Source organism: Bufo gargarizans, chromosome 3, assembly GCF_014858855.1.
Source record: "Bufo gargarizans isolate SCDJY-AF-19 chromosome 3, ASM1485885v1, whole genome shotgun sequence".
Classification (NCBI taxonomy): domain Eukaryota; kingdom Metazoa; phylum Chordata; class Amphibia; order Anura; family Bufonidae; genus Bufo; species Bufo gargarizans.
Genome location: NC_058082.1, coordinates 476,031,072 through 476,054,753, shown reverse-complemented (window position 1 = coordinate 476,054,753; position 23,682 = coordinate 476,031,072). Strand labels below are relative to the sequence as shown.

Below are 23,682 nucleotides of genomic sequence, written 5' to 3'. Positions count from 1 at the left end.
CATGCTGGAGAGACTGTGCGAGCAGCAGCAGGCCATAGTGGAGTTTCAGCTGCAGCACGCACGGGTCAGTCGCACTGCGGAACAGCACCACTTCACCACCAATGACTAGGCCTCCATGCGAGACCTGTGTGCCCTGTTGCGCTGTTTCGAGTACTCCACCACCATGGCCAGTGGCGATGACGCCATTATCAGTGTTACAATACCACTTCTATGTCTCCTTGAGAAAACACTTAGGGCGATGATGGAAGAGGATTTGGCCCAGGACGAGGAGGAGGAAGAGGCGTCATATTTAACACTTTCAGGCCAGTCTTTTAGAAGTGGCTCAGAAAGAGGATTTTTGCAACAACTGAGGCCAGGTACAAATTTGGCCAGCCAGGGCCCACTACTGGAGGACGAGGAGGATGAGGATGGGGATGAAGCTGTCACTACCAGAGCTTTGAGACGTTCTCACAGCTCTGTGTCTCCACCCCTGTGATGATGTCACTTAGAGTTTGGAGGTGTTCTCACTGTTCTGTTTCTCCGCCCCTGTGATGAGGTCTTTACTCCCAGCTGTCTCTCCTGCGTTTGATTTCCCTGCCTTTAAATCACCCCTCCTCCTATTGCAGGGCGTGGATTATATTTCTCTTTTCAGTTGTAGCTCTGCCTTGAGTATCTTCACTTCTTAAGCTACTAGTTCTCTGGACCTGTGTTCTGCTGCTGCAAGCACTCCGGATATTGCCAGCGGCCCTTGGATCCATCTTCTCTGCGGCTGCAGCTCCATCAGCTAAGTGTGCAGACTTTGTTGTGTACCTGGTGATTTCCTGACTGGATCTGAGGTGGCCACGGTTCCCTCCATATTCTGAGCAGGGCATCGGTGGCCGTGCCCCTTCCACTATTGTAGGGGTTACAGGGCTCATCAGTCTAAGGTACGCGGGCATGCCTCGTTCCACCATTTGGATCCGGGCATGTGCTTTAGCAGCATAGGGAGAGTGTTGAGGGTCTGACAGGGGTCACCCTTTCTCTTCCCTAGTTTGGGTCCGGTCAGTAGCTCTTTTTACTGTGTATGCTCTGGTTACCCTTAAACAGCCGTGACATTATAATCCACCAAAACCGTCCTTGTTGACATGGATCCGCTTTCTGGCTTGGTTGACCGCATGCAGGGTCTTTCTTTGGAAGTAGCGGATCTCCGTCAATCTGTGACTCAGCTACAAACATTGGGCTCTGCTCCGGCTCATGGAGTCTGTTGCGAGTTAAAGGTCTCACTTCCGGAAACGTTCTCCGGGGGCAGTGAGAATTTTGTTCGCTTCAGAGAGGCATGTAAACTCCATTTTTGTTTGTGTCCCCACTCCTCTGGTAATGAGGAATAGAGGGTGAGGATTGTCATCTCCCTGCTCAGGGGTAATGCTCAGACTTGGGCTTTTTCGCTGTCATCAGGGGATCCCTCCCTTCGATCCGTGGAAAGATTTTTTGTGGCCCTGGGGCAGATATATGATGACCCGGATCGTGTTGCTCTGGCAGAATTGAACTTACGTGTTTTATGCCAGAACAAACTGTCTGCGGAGCTTTATTGTTCTGAATTTCGGAGATGGGCAGCTGATTCAGGCTGGAATGATGCTGCACTCCGAAGTCAGTTCTGTCATGGTCTCTCAGAGGGTTTGAAAGATGCCTTTGCTTTCCATGAGAGACCAACGTCCTTAGAGTCGGCCATGTCATTGGCGGTACGCCTTGACAGGCGTCTAAGGGAAAGAAACAAGACCTCTCCGTCCAGCCATTGTCAGTCTAGGGGCAATGGTGCGGACTCATTCAGTATGCAGGGGTCTCATCCTGTCTCGCTCCCCTCTGAGGAGGAGCCCATGCAGCTAGGCCGACTTGCCCCTGATAAAAGAGGATTTAGTCCTCAGAATATGGTGTGTTTTTGTTGTGGGGGCATAGGTCATTTGGCAAATGTTTGTCCGTCTAGAAGATTCCTGAACGGTACTAAGAGCGATAATAAGAGAAAAACCTCAAGAGGTAGATCATCAAGTTCTGCTTCATCTGCTACTTTGGGCAAAGTTGATGTGGGAATTGATGCTATTCCTCTGACCTGCAGTTCCAGTTTTCTCCTGTCTGCCAGGGTGGCGCTAGAGAGCAAAGTCATTCCTTGTGAGATTTTTGTCGATAGTGGAGCGGCCGTCAATCTTATTGACACTCAATTTGTAGCCTTGCATGGTTTTCAGGTTTGTACATTAGAAAAGGATATACCTGTTTTTGCTATCGACTCTGCTCCACTCTCGCAGAGATCTCTGAAAGGCATTGTTCACAATATCCGGCTAGCTGTAGGTGACACTCATGTGGAGGAGATATCTTGTTTTGTCCTTAACGGATTGCCTTCTCCTCTAGTTTTGGGGCTACCCTGGCTCACTAGACATAACCCCACTATTGATTGGCAAGGAAGGCAAATAAATGAGTGGAGTGACTTTTGTAGAGAGAATTGTCTCACAGCGACTTTTGCAGAGGTGTCTACTAAAACTGTGCCATCATTTCTCTCTGAGTTCTCGGATGTGTTTTCCGAGAGCGGTGTTCAGGAGCTACCTCCTCACCGGGAGTTTGACTGTCCCATTAACCTCATTCCCGGCGCCAAGCTGCCAAAAGCACGCCTCTACAATCTCTCACAACCGGAAAGACTCGCAATGCGAACCTATATTTCCGAGAGTCTCGAGAAGGGGCATATTCGTCCCTCAAAGTCACCTGTTGCCGCGGGGTTTTTTTTTGTTAAAAAAAAAGATGGCTCTCTGAGACCTTGTTTAGATTTTAGGTAGCTGAACCGTATCACGATTCGCGATCCCTATCCCCTTCCTCTGATCCCGGACCTCTTCAACCAAATTGTTGGGGCCAAGGTGTTTTCCAAATTGGATCTGAGAGGCGCGTACAACCTGGTCAGGGTCAGAGAGGGGGATGAATGGAAAACGGCCTTTAATACCCCTAACGGGCATTTCGAGAATCTCGTTATGCCTTTCGGCCTGATGAATGCTCCGGCCGTCTTTCAGCATTTTGTTAATAGTATTTTCTATCATTTAATGGGTAAATTTGTATTGGTGTATCTTGATGATATTTTGATTTTTTCCCCTGATGTTCAGACCCATCAGGATCATCTTTTTCAGGTCCTGCAGATACTGCGGGAGAATAAACTGTATGCCAAGCTGGAGAAATGTCTTTATATGGTATCGGAGATTCAATTTCTGGGTTTTCTCCTCTCTGCTTCTGGTTTTCGCATGGATCCGGAGAAGGTCCGTGCTGTGCTGGAGTGGGAGTTTCCTGAAAATCAGAAGGCATTGATGCGCTTTCTGGGTTTTGCTAACTACTACAGAAAGTTCATTTTGAATTATTCCTCTATTGTCAAACCCCTTACTGACATGACAAAAAAGGGGACGGATTTTTCCTCTTGGTCGGAGGAGGCGCTTGCAGCCTTTTCTAAGATTAAGGAGAGTTTTGCGTCTGCTCCCATCTTGGTGCATCCCGATGTTTCCTTACCTTTTATTGTTGAGGTGGATGCTTCCGAGGTGGGTGTGGGTGCAGTTTTGTCCCAGGGCCCCTCTCCTGCCAAATGGCGACCTTGTGCCTTTTTCTCTAGAAAACTCTCCCCGGCAGAGAGAAACTATGATGTGGGAGATAGGGAGTTGTTGGCCATCAAGTTGGCTTTCGAGGAATGGCGCCATTGGTTGGAGGGGGCCAGGCACCCTATCACCGTTTTTACCGACCATAAGAATCTGGCGTACTTGGAGTCGGCCAGGCGTATGAATCCGAGACAGGCCAGATGGTCTCTGTTCTTCTCCAGATTCAATTTTGTTGTTACTTTCCGCCCTGGGATCAAGAATGTGAAGGCTGATGCTCTCTCTCGCTGTTTTCCGGGAGGAGGAAACTCCGAGGACCCGGGTCCCATTTTGGCGGAGGGGGTAGTTGTTTCTGCTCTATATTCCGATTTGGAGGCCGAGGTCCAGGCTGCCCAGACTGAGGCACCTGCCCGTTGTCCCTCCGGGAAGTTGTTCGTGCCTCCTGAGCTACGTCACAAACTCTTTAAGGAACATCATGATACGGTTCTTGCTGGTCACCCCGGGAGTAGAGCCACGGTAGATCTCATTGCTCGGAGATTTTGGTGGCCGGCTCTTCGTAAGTCTGTGGAGGGTTTTGTGGCTGCTTGTGAGACGTGCGCTCGCGCTAAGGTCCCTCGTTCACGACCTTCAGGTTCCCTTCTCCCGTTACCCATACCTTCCCGTCCTTGGACACACCTGTCCATGGACTTTATCACGGATCTTCCTCGTTCCTCGGGGAAGTCGGTGATCCTGGTGGTCGTGGACCGTTTTAGCAAGATGGCTCATTTCGTTCCTTTCCCTGGTTTACCCAATGCTAAAACGTTGGCGCAAGCTTTTGTCGACCATATTGTTAAATTGCACGGCATTCCCTCTGATATTGTTTCCGATAGAGGCACGCAGTTTGTGTCCAGGTTCTGGAAGGCTTTCTGTTCTCGCCTGGGGGTTCGGCTGTCCTTCTCTTCTGCTTTTCACCCGCAGTCGAATGGTCAGACTGAGCGCCTCAATCAGAATCTGGAGACATATTTGTGCTGTTTTGTGGCAGAGAACCAGGAGGATTGGTGTTCATTTCTCCCTCTTGCTGAGTTTGCTTTGAACAACCGTCGTCAGGAATCTTCTGATAAGTCACCATTTTTTGGTGCATATGGGTTCCATCCACAGTTTGGGACATTCTCGGGAGGGGCTCTTTCTGGTTTACCTGAGGAGGAGAGATTTTCCTCGTCTTTGTCTACCATTTGGCAAAAGATTCAGAGTAATCTCAGAAAGATGAGTGAGAAGTATAAGCGTGTGGCTGATAAGAGACGTGTGCCTGGTCCGGACCTGAATGTGGGTGATCTGGTGTGGTTGTCTACAAGAAATATTAAACTGAAGGTTCCCTCCTGGAAATTGGGTCCCAAGTTTATTGGGCCTTATAAAATTTTGTCAGTCACCAATCCTGTTGCCTTCCGTCTTGATCTTCCACGGGTTTGGAAGATACATAATGTATTTCACAGATCTCTCTTAAAACCATATGTCCAGCCCACGGTACCCTCCTCTTTGCCTCCTCCTCCGATTTTGGTTATGGCAATCTGGAGTTTGAGGTTTTCAGAATTGTGGACTCTCGGTTCTCTTCAGTACCTCGTTCATTGGAAGGGTTATGGTCCTGAGGAGAGGATGTGGGTTCCGATGTCGGACATTAAAGCCACTCGCCTTATCAGGGCATTTCATAGGGCTCATCCTGGGAAGGTGGGTCCTGGGTGTCCGGAGTCCACCCGTAGAGGGGGGGGGTACTGTCACTACCAGATCTTTGAGACGTTCTCACAGCTTTGTGTCTCCACCCCTGTGATGATGTCACTTAGAGTTTGGAGGTGTTCTCACTGTTCTGTTTCTCCGCCCCTGTGATGAGGTCTTTACTCCCAGCTGTCTCTCCTGCGTTTGATTTCCCTGCCTTTAAATCACCCCTCCTCCTATTGCAGGGCGTGGATTATATTTCTCTTTTCAGTTGTAGCTCTGCCTTGAGTATCTTCACTTCTTAAGCTACTAGTTCTCTGGACCTGTGTTCTGCTGCTGCAAGCACTCCGGATATTGCCAGTGGCCCTTGGATCCGTCTTCTCTGCGGCTGCAGCTCCATCAGCTAAGTGTGCAGACTTTGTTGTGTACCTGGTGATTTCCTGACTGGATCTGAGGTGGCCACGGTTCCCTCCATATTCTGAGCAGGGCATCGGTGGCCGTGCCCCTTCCACTATTGTAGGGGTTACAGGGCTCATCAGTCTAAGGTACGCGGGCATGCCTCGTTCCACCATTTGGATCCGGGCATGTGCTTTAGCAGCATAGGGAGAGTGTTGAGGGTCTGACAGGGGTCACCCTTTCTCTTCCCTAGTTTGGGTCCGGTCAGTAGCTCTTTTTACTGTGTATGCTCTGGTTACCCTTAAACAGCCGTGACAGAAGCATGTTCACAGCGGGGTGGCATCCAACGCAGCTCAGGCCCATCACTGGTGAGTGGCTGGGGGGATACGGAGGATGCAGACGATACGCCTCCCACAGAGGACAGCTTGTCCTTACTAGGTATACACATGCCGGAAAAACTAGGTATTGTTGCAGCCGCTGCAGAAAGGTGACTAAAACATTGCGGCTTGAACCCTAGTTGGTGGCGGACAATTCACGAAAGTCATCAGGTATGCAGACATTAAATACAGCAGCGTGGGGACCAAGTTCAGGTCAAGTTCGGATCCCGAACCCAAACTTTTTTTTCAAGTTCGGCCGAACCTGCCGAACCCAAACATCCAGGTGTCAGCTCAACTCTAGTGCTGAATCCAGGCGAGCACCCAGAGAAAGACAGTTAATAAATGTGTGCTGTGATCATTTAAATTGCAGTGGATTAATACATTATGCCTACACAGGGATGGACTAGCCATAAATCTTACAGAGAGTTTTCCCAGTGGGCTGATGCCCATAGAGCCACCTGAGCCCTCTTCACTGTCTCTAGTCAGGTACACAGTACTGGGGGAACTATAGGAGTCATTATTAGAGGAAGTCTAGGCAGCATGCTGAATGTAGGACTAGCTTAGTATGGTGTTCCACATTGCACTTCCTAAACCACCTGTTGCTTATCCATATTAGAGAAAATTAGAAGGAGTAGGAGGTGGAGGACAGAACATAGCAACTATTGATGGCCACCACAGAGGGACAGCTCCTGGGGAGGTATTTTGTGCTGCAATATGGTATTACTGACCCTACCACGTTGTATTGGCCCCATCTGCTTGTGTCGCCCCACCTTTTGTCAATTTGGACCCACCTACAACATTAGGGCCACGTTTAGTTTTTTTCCAGGGTCACTAAGATCGAAGTTCACCCTTGTCCCTACAGTATAACTCAATATCAACTTTAAAGGGGTTGTCCGGGTTCAGAGCTGAACCCGGAAATATCCCTGTTTTCACCCAGACCGGCCCTCTGACATGAGCATCAGATCATATCAGGCTTCGATGCTCTCCATTGCCCTGGACTGTATCACGCTGGGCAAAGGCTTTTTTGTTTACATTTTTACACTGCTAGGCGGTGACATCACTGGGCTCACTGCTAGGCAGAAGCCTTCACCTAGCATGCACATGGAGAGCCCGGTACGTCACTGGATTTCCTGAAAAAGCAAGGGAGAGCATTGGAGAATGAAATGCTCCGATGCTCATCTCAGAAGGGCTGAGTAGGGGAAGAAGGGGAGATGAACCCGGAAAACCCCTTAAAGCTTTGCCCATTATTAAACTAAGGCAGCACCATAAGCTTGTGTGTTAACGCGTCAGGAATTTCTTTAACACCTGCTACATCTGTATCTACCAGAGATGTATCTATCTCAGCCATAGACAACTCATCAACATTATTTCAGCTGCAGCTCTCTCAGAGCATCAGCTACAGATATAATGCCATATTTTGTGACCAGGGCAGACTTGGAACTTAAAGTGGCCCTGGAAAAAAAAAGTGGCCCCATGTTGTAGGCAGGTCCAAAATAACAGAAGGCGGAGAAACACAAGTAGGCGGGGTCAACAATAACATAATACCATCCCAGCAGAACTAAATTCTGATTCTAACAACATTAATTACTGTTGAGAGCTCATTATGTACCCGGTCAGTGGCAGAGAGGAGGACTTGGGTGGTCTCCTGGGGCATTGGCCCACCAGGAAATTTCCCTGTAGGGTCTATGACCAATCTGCCCATGTTTGTGACTCCTTCACATACCATTTCCATTTAGGTCCTCTTTCAGACCAACATTATCATAAAGGGAACCTCTCACATTGAGCATGCAGTTTGATCATATTACAGGGCAGTACTTTGCAGACGTTATCATTGCTTGCTGTCTCCAATGGAATTCGCAGTCTAAGTTCCCTGTAAATATGTCTTGTGAAAAACAAAAATATATACCGGCATATAAAAATTAAAATCACCCTCCCTCTTTCCACATATTAAAAAATAAATTAACAGTAAAAAATAATCATGTCCTAAAATGCCCAAACTATTAAATTATAAACTTATTTATCCCATATGCTTAACGCCATAACAGAAAAAATTAATTAAAATGACCGATTTGGCATTTTTTGTCACTTCATCTCCCCAATTTTTTTTATAAAAAGTGATGAAAGTCAAATACACCCAAAAATGTAATCTTAAAACTACAGATAACACCCCCGCCAAGCAAAAAAATTATCCCTCAGACAACTTTGCAGACGTAAATATAAAAAAGTATGAAAAAGTTATGGGGGTCAAAATATGGTGATGCAAAGAAAAAAGTTTTTCAAAAGTTTAATAACACAAGAAAAAAACGTAAAAATGTGGTACAGCTGTAATTGTACTGACCTTGAGAATGAAGACAACATGTCATTTTTACCTAATAGGGAACGCCGTAAAAACAAAATCCATAAAACTGTCAAATTGCGTTTTTATTTTTTCAATTCCACCCCATTTGGAATTTTTTTACAGCTTCCCACTACATCATATCTAATATTAAATAGAAAGTACAACTTGTCCCACAAAAAAGCAAGCCCTCATCCGGTTAAAAAAATAAATTAAAAAGTTATGGTGGCTCTGGGAAGGCTGGAAATTAAAAACAAAAGATAAAAAAATAAAAAAATTGCTCTATGTCATGAAGGAGTTAAAGAAGATGTTTTCCTTTTTTTAAAAAAAAAAAAGAACAAATGTCAAGTTCCTTTTTGAAAAATAAAAAGCCATTGTGGTAAAGATTTTAGCAGAATGTGGAACAGTACTTACAAGAACAGAAGTAGTGCATTGCAGACAAGCGGCACATCACAGGTCTACAGCAGCGCATATTAAGTCAGTCTTCCCTCTCATTACTCATCATTTGTCTGTGAACTAGCATGTTGGAACGGCCACCACTCTCCCATCCCCTTCTCAAGATGCAGATTGGAACCTCAGCCTGTCTCCTTTTATTAGGTAAGCTATTTTATATCAATAGTCTTTTTTATGTCATTTATTGACTTTGAAGGGCAATGTAACTTCTCAGGTGGAGTCTGCAAACCTTGCTCAAGCAGGCGTTACCCTGGAAAACCTCTGCTTTCCATGTTTCGTTATGTGTGATTTGAACCTTTTCTATGGTTAGTATCAGTTTGCAGTTGCATGTTACATTTTTTGTAACCTACTGTGGCATTTATGATTGTCACTCCTCTGCTATCTTAGGTTTGAATTAATATAACTTGGGTGATATTTTGGTAGAAGAAAAATTGTAAATGTGATTAGATTTTTTTTTTCCAGATCTATTAATCCATATATTATGGAGCATAGCTGCCTATACAACTGCTATGGGAATCAGTAGAATTAGGGGCTAAAGTCTAAAGGGGGCTAAAATGTTTAATTAGTTTTGGAGTAATTAAAAAAACTCCATAGTGCTAAAGATACATTCGTCCAGAAAGCTTCTCCTAGATAGACATGGGCTTTGTACTGTATATATTACTTTATCATTTAAATGAACAAATGCTACCAGTAAGAAGATGTCCGGTTCATCCAGCAGACAAGTTCAGCTCATTCGTGACCAAGTCTTGATACTATTTATTTCTCATTTATTTGCTTATATTTATTCTCTTATAGCCTGTCCTTGTTTGGTCCATTCATTCAGTGTTTTGTCTTAACATTATGATACAGTAGTGTTGGGCAGACGCGGAGAGGATGGGAGTGGTGGCTGCAGAGATCATGGTGGGTGGAGTACCCGTGGTGGCTCAGGTTCTCCCCAGCACTCCTTAGGCTGGTGTAGAGTGAAGGGAGGGCACACAATATTTCCCACAGGGCACACCCTGGTTTTGGGGGTCCTCCTTGGAGATGGTGGTTTGGGTTGCCCTTGGTGTTAAGTGGGTGCCGGGGTTCCAAAGCAGGGTCCCTGAGTGGAGCGTGATGCAAGGCAGTGCAGTCGGGGGGGGGGGAAGACCCTTGTGCCACAAAGCACTGAGGGAAGTGGGTGCCCAAACCGAACTCTTGCACCAGGGTGAGCCTTTAGCTACGCCCCTGGCTGTACTGTATGTAATACTGGTGTTGGGGCATGTAATGATTTGACCGCCAAATAAACAACAGCTTATTTACTGGCAGCAAAGTTCAAATACAGCAGGCACAGTCTTTAGCATGCATGGACTGTAAGATCTTGCACATGTTTCAGTTTCCACAGATCTCACAGTTCTACAGGTTGCAAACGTGATAGACAGGTCTAGATGATGGCTCTCTGAGTCAGTCTTCCCGAACCTGTACATTGTCTTGTTCAGTCACAGAGATGCAATACATTTATATCTTCCTGTATATCTGTTTCTTTCAATGTGTCTTCACTTCTCATAAAATGCACTACCGATACGCCTCTCCAGGGTGTAGTTTGTCTTAACAGGTGGCATCAACATATACCAGAGTTCTTATTTTCTCAGGCAAGATGCTGTGGAGTCTAGGAGCTAGACGCACCTCTCCTCTTGGTACACTCAAATATGGTCTCAATTGCTTCCTCAGAGGCAGGTGGTATGAGGCTGTGTCTCTGAAGCTGGCTAGTTATTCCTCCAGGTGTCAACCACATCTGCCAGGGCCAATTAACCCTTTTGCAGCCTGAAGAAAGGAAATGCTCAATTTCATATCCCCAAACTTTTTTAAACCCTTTAAGCTGTGGCCTACCAGCATATTGCATAGGTTTTAGGATCATACTAATCAAAACTTTACTACATTAGGACAACCCCTTTAATTAAAGTCTACTTATGTCATACTTGTCTTTTTTATCATGTCTAAGTATTAGGCTCCATTCAGACGTCCGTAGAATGTTTCCGCACGCGTTCCGCAATGATCTGGAACGGGTGCGGACCCATTCATTCTCTATGGGGCAGACAGTGTGCTGTCCTCATCCGCATTTCCGGAGCACGGCCCCGAACTTCTGGTCCGCAGCTCCGGAAAAAAAATAGAACATGTCCTATTCTTGTCCGCAATAGCGGACAAGAATAGGCAGTTCTACGGGGGTGCCGGCCGGGTGTATTGCGGATACGCAATACACTACGGACACGTGAATGGACTCTTATTGTACATTTTTATTGTAAATCTTATAAAACGCAGTCGAGCAACAGTCAAAAGTATGAGAAATGTACAATAATAAAATGATAATCTATTGGATAAAACAGTGTTTAATCCTTGGTATAGTTTTCAAATAATTATGTGTTTGACAGTGTGACTTTTATCATTGTATTAGAGGTCACTACTTCAAGAACAGATAAGTCATTTGACATGTCTTTGTACATTTTTAATCCCTTAATAAATAGAAATTCTGGCCCCTGAAATATTTTTATAACTAAATAATTTATTGGTAAATTAATAAATTTATAAATTAATTAATATACATAACAAAAAGTTATAATACTAAAAGTTTCAATGAGTAAAAGGAAATACATATATGTTCTGTTTTTTTCTTTTGCAGTGCTGGTTCCTTCTGAATGTTTTAACATTGATACAGGGAAGGCATGGAGTTACAGAGGGAAAGAAAAGTCCCTATTTGGACAAAATGTAATGCAATATAAATATGGTGCAGAAAAGGGGTAAGTTAATCACACTTTATAATAATATACTTTTCATAATAAAATTGCTATGAAAAGTATTTGCCCCCTCAGAATATCTTACCATTGCATATTTCTGATCTTCACACAAGAAAAAATAATATCCAGCATCTACAGTACATTGGAAAAGTAACTTTTTTTAGAACATTATTTTTAATGTTTTAAAAAACTTTAACTTTTTCTGTCTTTTTTTTTTTAGTCTTTTTAGGGGATTTGAATCTGTGATCGTTTGATCTCTTGTCCTATACACTGTAATACTCCTTTATCACAGTGTGTAATGATTCTGACAGGCATTCTATTGTAATATCAGAAAGGACATGGCAAGCCTGCAGGCCTTCAGAAGACCCCTGGCTGCCATGACAAGTACTTGTCACCCCACAATTGCATTTGCGGGGTATCGATCAAAGCATAGGGGGATTTCCCTCTGTCTAACCCCTCAGATGCTGCAGTCACTATTGACTGTGTCATCTGAGGGATTAAACTGTTGGGATTGAGAGCAGGGTGCCTGCTGTATAAGACAGCCGACACTCACAAATGATGGTGTGGGCCCAGCTCCTGAGCTCACGCCATCAACATTATGTATTATTATGGCACAGTGCATTAACTACCTGTGCTCAGTGATGTAAGAGTGACATCACAATTGACCATGGCATCTGAGGGGTAAAATGTCTGTGATCGGCATCATTGCCAATTGCAGACATTAGCTTTGGGTGTCTGCTGTTTAGAATAGCAGAAACTCTGTGGCTGTGAAGCCTGTCCCACTTGCAAGTGGGTGCATTTGTAAACCCCAGACTTCTGCCATCCTGAAGTTGTTAAAGGAGTTTTTCAAGAATTACATTTTGATGAGCTATCCTTGGTGGGGATTTGACTCCTGGCACCACTGCCAGTCAGGTGTTTGAAGAGGCTGAAGCACATAAGTGCTGCAGCCTCTTCTTACCATTACAAGCACAGCACCTTACATTGTATATAGTCCGTGCTTGGTCTTGCAGCTCAATTCCATTTACTTAAACATGTCTGGGTTGCACAAAGTCCATGTAACTGATGGCCATAGCATCACATGCTCAGGAAGAGGCTGCAGTGACATCACTTGAATGGGACTGAGCTGCAACTAGGCTATGCAACTGACGAACTATGTGTCACTGGCCTAGGAAGAGGCCATAGCTCTTGATATTTATGACCTATCCTTAGGACCATGAAAACCTCTTTAAGTATATTGCTTTTATAACAGAATTATATTATTACTGTATAGGTAAAATACTACTAAACTCTATATAACCTTTCCCATCCTTACCGTGGAGTCTCAGTAAAGTCTCATGATTATCATATGTTCCTCCCATGGCTTCCATACTCATCTTGTACTGACTTCTTCCTCATTCAACAGGTTTTCCTTATACAGTGTTTTTGTGTGGCTTTTATGGTGTTTTTTATGGTGTCTAGATATTACTGTGTCCACAAGTAAATGAAAGAAAAGCCTGTTCACACAGCATTATCTTTAAATAACAGCATTCCTTATCTGATGCATTTTTGTGACATTTGCTTTGAGGTTTTGTGCCCATTTTACATAAATATTAGGACACATAATTGCGGTTTCTACATGTGGTATAACAAAGCAGTTTTCCATTTCCTAGAGTAGTAAGAAACATCTGTCAGGTTGTCCTCAGGGGAAAAGGTTTGGGTTTATTTCTGACATTTAAAGGGATTTTCCAGGAATTTGATATTAATGACCTATCCTCAGGATAGGTCATCGATATCTGATCAGTGGGGTCTGACTCCCTGCATCCCCACGATCACTTATTTAAAGAGGCAGCTGGACTCCTCAGGGTACCGCGAGTGGTACTCCCCACTGATTGGATATCAATGACCTATCCCAGGCATGCTCAACCTGCGGCCCTCCAGCAGTTGTAAAACTACAACTCCCACAATGCCCTGCTGTAGGCTGTTCTGGCATGCTGGGAGTTGTAGCTTTGAAACAGCCGGAGGGCAGCAGGTTGAGCATGCCTGACCTATCCTATCAATATTGCACTCCTAGAAAACACCTTTAGTTCTTTTTGTATTGAGGTTGGTACCTGTAACAAATCTTAGAGACACGTTGCATATCTTGAGCTATGATTTCTGGAATGGTTTTTGTGGCTACAGTTTCTGCTTGGATCCGCTGTTTAATAGACTAAAAGTACAAATAGCAAAATAGCAGGAAAGCGTTATGATGAATGTAAAGGGCTGGCTAGCACTTTGACATTGTGGCGGGATATCGATTTCAGAAAGTATACGAGTAGGGAGATTGAATATGATGTTTTTAGTTCTAGAATTCAAGTTGTATTTGTACACATGTAAAATTGTCATGCGTGTAGGCTGTAGCTGACAGGAAAAGGGTTAAAGAAAAGCATGAAGTATATGCGTCTGTCTTCTCAGTCTCTCAGTGTGTGGTTGTATATGTGGGTTTGTGTCTTTCGGGTCTCGTTATGATTCATAGCTACCAGTCTCTGGTTCTGTCTCCAGAGTCTATGTAATGAGATATTATACTAAGGACATAATAGCTTACAACATTTCTGGCTCCTGAAATAAGTTGGTTAATAAATCGATGCATCTTACTCCAATAGGCTATTGTCTAAGACTGGTGTATGAAATGTCATCCTTAGTAAATGAGATTTAAATAGGTTATCCAGGCTAAAGATATTGATAGCCTATCCGCAGAATAACTCAATATAAGATTGGTGTGTGTGTGTGTGTGTGGGGGGGGGGGGGGGGGCAACATTTGGCACCCCTTCCAATCTGCCGTTTAGGCTAGCCATGGTGCTGGAAACTACACAGTGTAAGGGAGCTGGAAGCAGACAGCTCCATACTCTGTGTAGTGGCCATGTTGGGGTACTGCAGCTCAACGCTCAGTCAAGTGAATAAGAGCTGAGCTTCAGTATGCCAGTGCCAGAAACCACACAATGGATAGAGTCTTCTGTTTTTGCTCCATACACTGTTTATTTCCAGCACCGTGGCTGCTCAATACAGGTCCCAGATGCCAGACCCACAACAATCTCATATTGATGACCTATCCTGGGGATAGGTCATCAATATCTGTTGCCCACAGAACTCCTTTAAGATAAGGGTGTGCCCTGTGCATGAGACACAAAGTAGTCCCACAACAGCTAATATGGCTGCCAATGGCAGTTATCGGAAGGCTACTTCCTGTCCCAGAAACAAGAGCCATCTAGTGGGGAAATGGCTGTTGTTCTAATGACTTTAGTATCTAAGTTGTAGAAGTCCTTTGTGTACCTGAATAATTAGAGCAGAAACTGCAGATTATCAGTTATTCTATTCTGCTGTAACATGGATCTAATATTCCTATAGGTTCCTCTGTTCCTCCTTGGATCCTCCTTTGGTAGCAGGTGGTAAAAGATCTAATTTATTCAGCCAGCCATGGCTAAGGGCCTTCGCTTGTCTAAGCTCTTGCTGTGGTTCCTGAGTGAAGGAAGATCTTGACTTTTGTTGACTTGTCCATTGATCTGAGTATTGGCTCATTAGATAATTTCCATTTTCTAGGCTATGAATATATTTTTCTTGTCGGAGTTGCTTCTGTGTGAGCCAAGTCTGTAAGGCAGATGTGGTTAAAAACCAATGAGGAAATTGGAAATCCTGCAATGTGACTAGATTTCCAGACAGCTAGCAGACTTGGTTACACACGGACCTACAGTATAGGACAGAATAATTTCACTGTGTAATATCATTCATGCACTTTTTATCCATCCAATAGTTTATTGATAAAAATAAATTATTGGATGGAAATAAAGATAGATAACTGTTAACGACTAAATAATGACTGTTCACACTGTTTGGCATTCTTTTCTTGTCTTTGCAGAGTTTATGTTTTTTCCCCGTTAAGGGATCCTGAGAGGAGAACTTTTGAAGGGCTATTTAAATGTGAGCTAAAAGATGATGATGAACATCTGCAATGTAAAATGGAGAACATTAAACTTGCAACAGGTAACCTCTATCTCCCAGACGTACTAAAATGTTCCTTGGCTTTCTTGGGTTTTTCAATATACATGCAAAGTCCAAGTAAAATAGGATTTTCCCAGTGTTGTTAGTCATGATGAGTCTATGCAGTGCCATTTACTATTGCGGTTGCACCTGAATTCTGGCACAAATTGTGGCAAAATTTTGCAAATTTTTTGTTCAATGTGGCACATCTAAATCTATCCATTGTTGAAGCAAAAAATAAAAAATAAAAAATAACCCACTGCATACATTTAGTTCAGTGTGTTTTAATCCTGGGATACCAATACTGTAGGTAGGAAGTCAATAGAAATCCTGCTATAGTAGCAGCAGATACTTTTCATTTCCCTCCTACATGACTTGAACACTTGATATCTATACTTTGTACATCATTTATAAAAAGTGATGGAAGTTGCATGCAACACCTTTCTGGTGGCAACAGATACAGAGCCATAGCTAGGAAGGGATGCTAGTGCAGTACTCCAGTACAGGGAGTATCTGCAAATGGTTTGTAATGTTATGTAATGTACTGTAATGTTTTACACACCCAGTATGACCTGGTATGGTTGACAGGGACAGGGTTAACCACCCTATCCATCACCTCTTGACAAGAGTGGGCTGTTCCTACCTTCCTGTCTAGAGGAGTGTAGAATAGTGAGTGAGGAGGGAGGAAGCAAATTCACATGCTCCTTCTGCCTTAGGATACAGAAACTAACTGATCTCTGTTAAAGATACTGATTCTGCTACAGAAAGAAAGAAAGAAATAAGAACTTAGAATCTGCATGGCCAAGCGTAGGATCCAGCAAAGTAACCTGTGACTATACAGACTTTGCTGCTTGTGAGGGACTACAGTTAAAGCTAGTTTCACACTAGTGTTCAGAGATCCGGCAAGGAACAACCTGCCAGAGCTCTCTGGTTCCATCATTTCCGGACAATGCCTGAATGCCCACCGGCCCCATTAACTATAATGGGGCTGGCAGAGATCCAGCTGCAACCTGGCGAATATACAGAGAATTGGCCAGACTAAAACCGCTGGGCACAGACCACATCCTGGCCTCGGTGGGCCTCTAAAGACCTGTATCCCACAGTGGACATTATAGCCACAATTGCCAGACTACAGTTGCTAGTCAGAGATTCCAGAGAGAGACTTTAGCAAGATAGCATACCAAGGGTGCCATTGCATATTTGCCACTTTGCCAGCCTCTATATCTCACCATCTGGGAAAAGGATTTGCACTGTGTACAGATTATTGTTGGATGTACTACAACTCCTATTTTACACTCAAGTAAATATAGACGTTTATTCTTCTACCGTACCGCTAGCCTGGCTCTATACGCTGGCCATTGCACAACTACACCCATACTACCAGGCACCCATACAACCACCAACATCAAGGGCACCCCAAACTACCATCAGGGTGCTCCCCAAGGGAAGGAAGGGTGCACCCTCCTCTGCAGCAGCCCTAGGGAGACACAGCCTAAAGGAAAGCACTGTGACAATCCTATAGTCAGAGCCACTCATACTCCCATCCTCCTCTCTGGCTTCTTGAAGGTTTGCTGCAATAAGTTATGTGCCCCAGATGCTGGATGCCACGGTGCACTAGCAGACCAGTTTGCCTTTGACATTGGGATACAACAGCGCAGCAGCAGCAAATTGAATCATTGTCCCAGGTGAAGGAAAGCCTGGCCAATGTTATCCATCATGTCAGTTTGTTTACCTTGAAAACTGTGTCCTTTCTCAGCAATTGGCAAATTTTTGGTGAGCCTTGCCATGAGGAGCTATGATGTCAGCAACCATATGCCATTCTGACGTGTGACTTACATAGATGTCTTATTATTTTAAGGACAAGACCAAGTACAGACAGTTGCCCCATATCCAATTATTTCTCAAGCCAGAAATTCAGACAGTTATTTGGTAAGTTTCTACAATCAATGCACTATTATTTCGTGTTAGGCCTCATGCACACGACCGTGCTGTTTTTTGTGGACCGCAAACCGCGGATCCGCAAAAAACGGAAGCCACCTGTGTGCCTTCCGCAATTTTCGGAACGGAATAGGCGCCCATTGTAGACAGGTTATATTTTTTTTTGCAGGGCCACGGAACTGAGCAACGGATGCGGACAGAACACGGAGTGCTGTCCGCATCTTTTGCGGCCCCATTGAAGTGAATGGGTCCGCACCCGAGCTGCAAAAACTGCAGCTCAGATGCGGACCCGAAAAACGGTTGTGTGCTTGAGGCCTTTAATTCTGTATCCTCCTTTCTTATAGTCTGTGTATTCTCACTTTTGTGCAGTATGTTTTTTGATCATGATGGATAATCTGACAGATACGGATTTCTAAACATGCATCAGTCTTCATCAGATCCATCATGATCAGCACAGCAAGAAAACACTGCAAAAATAAAAAAACAAGTGTGAAGATGATCTTAGTTGTGTACCATTGTTTCCACTATATCCTAGCTGTATTAGCATTACACCCTTGAGGGGCTTGGGGTGGGCTTGTGCTAATACACGTCAGTCAATCTGACCATGCAGAGCACAAATGTGAAGCTTGGTGAACGGCAAGAGCAGCAGTCTGACCCTACAATGAGATAGAAGATGGAGTTCAGACTACCCGGGACTGGGCTGCAGGACCATACACATCCTATATGTGTGAACTGGATCATTATTCTTTATAGGATTAAAATATTAACAGATTGCTGCCAAATTAACTAAAACGTATCTGCCTGCAAAGATTTTCTAATTTATTTAGCAAGACTTGCAAAATGCACCATATAAGGCTACTTTCACACTTGCGGTAGCCTTTTCTGGCAGGCTGTTCTGGCGGGGAAACAGCCTACCGGATCTGTGCTACTGCAAGTTTACCGTGCTGGCAGAAGTCTGCTCCGGCCTCATTCACATTAATAGGGGCGGGCCGCAGGTCCAGCCGTAGCACGGCAAACATGCAGAGAGGCGGCCAGTTTTATTCTGGCCGCCTCTCAGCATGTTTGCCGTGCTGCGGCCAGACCTCCAGCTCGCCCCCATTCTAGTTAATAGGGCCGGAGTGGACTTCCGCTAGCTTGGTGGACTTGTGCTTTCTGTGACCCATAATTAATGGATTATGGCTGTTTTGGATGCCGCATATCTTGGGTTTCTACCTTACCCAACAAAAAATACCTAATCATGTGTTCATACTGTGAGTTTTGATGTATTCTTGTTATTTTTTCTGTTATTTAAAAAATAAAATGAAGTCACAAATAATGCAAACGCCTCATGAGTGAACATGCTTAAGGCTCCATTCACACGTCCACAATTTCGTTCCACATTTTGCGGAACAGAATTGCGGACCCATTCATTTCTATGGGGCAGCACGATGTGCTGCCCAGATACAGAATTGCGGACAAGAATTTCGTTTATCGGGAATTTCGTTCCCGATAAAAAATAGAGCATGTCGTATTCTTGTCCGGAATTGCGGACAAGAATAGGCATATTCTATTTGTGCCGGCAATGTGCGGTCCGCAAAACACGTTACGGATGTCTGAAGGGAGCCTAAATGAATGAGTTCTTATAGAGAAGCAAATAACCAGAGAGCCAGGAAAAATACCCTATACCTGTTTCAGTGCTGTCCCCTGTGCCGTGTAGCCTTATGCAGGAGTCCAGTTTACTCTGGTTTGTCATACTGGTTTGTTTTCTAAAACTAATTGAAATCTAATGTTTATGGCGACAGCGAGTGAAAATGTATTTTCTGTCGAAATCTTTGTCATAGATATATAAAAAAAATATATAGATATTTTGGTCTAGTGATAATCGTTATCACTATTACTGCAGTGTGTAATGTGATAGCTCTAGAAAAGCGGGCTACAAATTTTATTTTATAGATACAGTATGGGCAGTGTAAAATGGAAACGTTATTGATGTTTTTTGTTTGTGGTGCAAGAATTTGGTGTGACTTATTAGATGCAGTGATCTGGATGCTAGTAAATGTCTGGTTGTGGCATCAATGAACGGCCTAATTAGTCACAAATGAGTATTTATATGGCAAACGCTCATCTTCTCATACCTTTTCTGGAGATAAAAAAAACATGCTCTCTGATTGATGGGAAGGTTGACTGATAAAAAGCACAAGAGTCCATGTTACCACCCCCCTGCCGTCTTGTACCCTTATAGAGGGAGATGAAGCTGTAATTCTTCTCCTCCATGCCGCCTGAGGTCACAGTCTGCTCATAGATGGGGGCGACTTTAACATTTAATATCTCAGGCTGCATAGCAGCTAGACATATGAGTCAGGTCTTATTTTAAGACTGAGCCAAATGAGCTAGAGCTGCAGTGTTGGCCTTGGCTTTAAAGGGGTTGTCCGGGCTTTTAATATTCAGAACATCAGAATCAGATCGGAAGGGGTCCGACACCTGGCACCCTCGCCTATCAGCTGTATGTGCGCACCATCTCTCTTCCTGCTTCTTGCTGCTTTGCCATAGACAGCAGCGGTGAACAGGAAGATAAATGGGAGATGACATGTGCATACTGCGTGCGCTGTCTCCTCAAACAGCTGATCAGTGGGGTGCTGTGCGTCGGACCCCCGCTGATCTGATATTGATGACCTAGCCTGAGAATACGTCATCAATATTAAAAGCCCAGACAACCGCTTTAAATCTGGCAATTTAAGCTTTAAAACAAGCTAGCTGCTATACATTGAGAGATACAGCCTTTAGAAATAGGTTAAGGTTTGAGAGCTGCAGGTTTATCGAGCTGTCGCTAGGACCTGTTTCTTAGGGATGCATTTTGGGCTGTATGGCAGTTAGCACTGTGATCCTGGTTTTGCTTTCGCACTCTGCATTGCTTTACCACACAACTCCTGGCTACTGCCCAGGAGCTGTTCCGCTGATTCCTAGTACGATCCAGAGCGATAACCAGGTCAGGAGCTGCTGTACATGTCCGTATATGTGCTCTCCCACAATCCCTGCTGCCTGTCACGGTCATTTTTGTGTTTGGCCGTGATGCTGTTGCCGTGCAGACTCGTTGCTTGTGGCAACGTGTAGTTTGTTGTTTGCACGTGCACTTTCCTTTGATATGGTGTTTTCCCTGTTTTGGTTGGCACGGGGTTAATTACTAGTGGTGTGGTGGGTGTGACCTCAGGCCTCCTTATATATTTGTGTGTTGGAGCCTGATGTCAGTTTGTTGGTTGTCAGTCTGTGTAGGAGCTTTGCTCCCTGGCTGAATGTCGTGTCTGTGTGAGTCACCCTTATTTATTATATTGTTTACCTTGCCCTGGCTGTGTGTCCCCTCCAGTGTGTCTCTCTTATTCCTCCCCCACCTGATGTATGTTGTTTTGGTGTGGTCTGTGTATGGAGGTTTATATGTTGGTGTGCCTGCTCCGAAAGGGGCTTGCTTTCCCGGAGGGGTTTAAGCAATAGCAAGACTGTGGGTTTCCCAGCCTGGAGCCGTCCTTCCATCTTGGCCGCGGCAGGTAAGTGTGGATAGCATTTGTTTTGTTGCAGTGTTACTTACCTGCTGTATTTCTGTAAAGAATAAATAAAGGTAACTGGACGTACTGTAGATTTCTTGAAAATGTTTTACTTGTTCTTCCAACAAGCTGGATAAATGAGAACCTTCACAGACATACCTGCTGTATTGCTTATCCCATAGTCCTGCATTCTGACAGCTACTGGGCCTCTGGGGACACTATTCATCCATGTGAAGGATGAATAGGTGGTCTCTGCCCTGCCATCAGGCCTAGGGCATAGCAGGGATACCTAGAGTTCTAGGTTGGTGAGCATGAGCCCCCTTACCTTCAGAGGCGGCTCATGCACTAGAAGTCTAGGGAGATCTCAGGGTTGCATTAGTAGGTGGCCTGCTCCCTGTTCCCTGCTATCTGGCGTTGCAGCCACTGTCATTGCACGGTGGGGGTTTTCCCCCACTCCCCGCCATGGCACTGCCATAGCCCTGAAAAGAAGAGAAGACACCGTGCATGAGCAACCACCGCTGCTGCATCACTGTGGTGGACGTAACCCCTAACAATGAGCAGTGAACAATGAAAAAGGGGAACTAAGCATATAGAGTGATAACATGACATTTTCATTAGGTAGAGCAGCACACATTGAAAGGCAATTGACATGATGGGCATACCCTTTGCAAGGTTAAATCTTTTGTGATTCAGTGCTTCCCTGGGGGTGATTAGCAGCATTTCCTGCTCTATTCTACACTGCTCTCACGAATTGCAGCACAGGAGTCCTCACATATTTGCTTTTAGGGCCCCAACCAGTGTCGGACAGGGGTGTCTAGGGCCCACCGGTAAAATTTATTCTGAGGGCCACTTTACAGCTACATGCAAATACAACCAACGTACAGAGTGGCAGACAGCAGTAAGATGATCTAGATGATTGATTATGGGGGTTGTTGTAGTGACTTCCAGACAACAGGTCCCTGAGGAAAGAGGATACTGACTGGCCTGTCTCTGGACCTACTAGTCATCTCAGCCACCCCATCTGTCAATGATAATAAGCTAGGCACTTAAAGAAATAATTAAAGGGAACCTGTCATCAACTTTATGCTGCCCATACTAACAGCAGCATAAAATAGAGACAGCTGAGTTGATTTCAGCGGTCTGTTATTTAGAAGTTTAAAGTAAGTGGTTGCCGAAAACCAACATCACAATCGTGGCAGACTGGGCCTGGAAAAGAGTCATGGCTACCTGAGAAGAGTCATGGTTTTTCATAAATTCCTGCTCTCCCTGCTCACCTGCTTATGATTGACAGGCTTCTACCTAGTTTTCTCCCTTTCTCTCTAGGAGAGAACTGCCAATCACACCACACAACAAAAAAAACTTTTCGCCTGCTACTGGGCAAAAACCATTTGTCCTATACTAAATCGAGTGTGCGGATCACAAATCCGAAGTCAGAATTGTTGTAATACGTCACAAAATTTTGCTATGCATAAGTATGCCTAAATTAATTAAGCACTTGGAAAGCATTGAATAATTTTGAACAGAACAAGTTTTACTCCAACAATTACCTGATCTACATCAAATTTTGCATAGTAAACAGTGTATGAAAATGTAATGAAATAAAATTTCAAAAAGTCTCGTTTTTCAGTTTAAAAGTCATACTTTAGCAAGGCCCAGTACTGTTAAAAGTGCTTCAGGCATCTTCTTTTGCGTTTGTGAACAGTCATATTTTCCCGTTGCAAAAACCAGCAGTAGTCCCCCATCATGTTGGGATTCCAGCGGCCTTGATACCTGTTCTCCATTGTATAAATATCTTTATGGAACCGCTCTCCATGTTCATCACTTACGTGTCCCAAATTGGCAGGGAAAAAGTCAAGATGGGAATGTAAGAAATGCACTTTCAATGACATTCGGCAGCCAAGTTTTTCATATGCTGTAAGCATGTTGTCTACTAATTCAGCATAGTTTGCAGCTTATCTCTTCCCAAGGAAGTTATGCACTACTAGCACAAATGCATCCCAAGCTGCAAGACGCACTCGCTTTGTCAGATTCTTGCGCTGATCATAAGTAGTGTATTTGCCACATATGTAGCAGAAACATTTGCGTTTATCCATCTTAAGTTTCAAAACTGATAGCACTATAACAGATCACTTTATCAAAATCTGTCCAGCTTGCCTTATATACTTACTGCTGACATCAGCCTGAGTGCGTCCGGACAGGTCTGGACTTGTCCATTGGAATATCTCCAATATAATGCATTAATACTATAACTGAATAGGCTTTGCATGTATAACTTAAAATCTAGACATGTCAGGCAAATTCCGAATTCATATTTGGAATCAGCGCGCTCATTTTAGTATAAATCACATGTTTTTCTCTCACTAGCAAAATCATTGTTGCGTGGCGGATGGATGAGAGTGCAGGAGATTAGGAATAACCATGACTCTTCTCAAGTAGATTTGACTCTTTTCAAAGCCTGGGCTGCATTGATTATGATGATTGTTCTCAGCAACCACTTACTTTTAGCTCATGAGTGACACACTGCTGACATCAGAGCATCTGTCACTATTTTATGCTGCCCTCGGTGAGATCAGCATAAAGTTGATGACAGGTTCCCTTTAACCCAGTTTTTTACATGGAAGCCCAGGCTGGTTGGAGTGCTGTATGCTGGATACCTAGAGTTCTAGGTTGGTG

General features: G+C 44.3%; 1 protein-coding gene across 1 annotated transcript in view; it reads left to right on the top strand.

Moving 5' to 3' along the window:
• Window positions 1-8,815: 8,815 nt before the first annotated feature.
• The window catches only part of ITGAE (integrin subunit alpha E), a 150,534-nt gene continuing 135,667 nt past the window's right edge, over window positions 8,816-23,682 (top strand). The window contains exons 1-4 of the mRNA XM_044283743.1: window positions 8,816-8,960; window positions 11,452-11,569; window positions 15,435-15,559; window positions 17,415-17,485. Coding sequence (XP_044139678.1) covers window positions 8,885-8,960; window positions 11,452-11,569; window positions 15,435-15,559; window positions 17,415-17,485 — 390 coding nt within the window. The 5' untranslated portion in view covers window positions 8,816-8,884. The remainder of the gene's footprint in view (window positions 8,961-11,451; window positions 11,570-15,434; window positions 15,560-17,414; window positions 17,486-23,682) is intronic.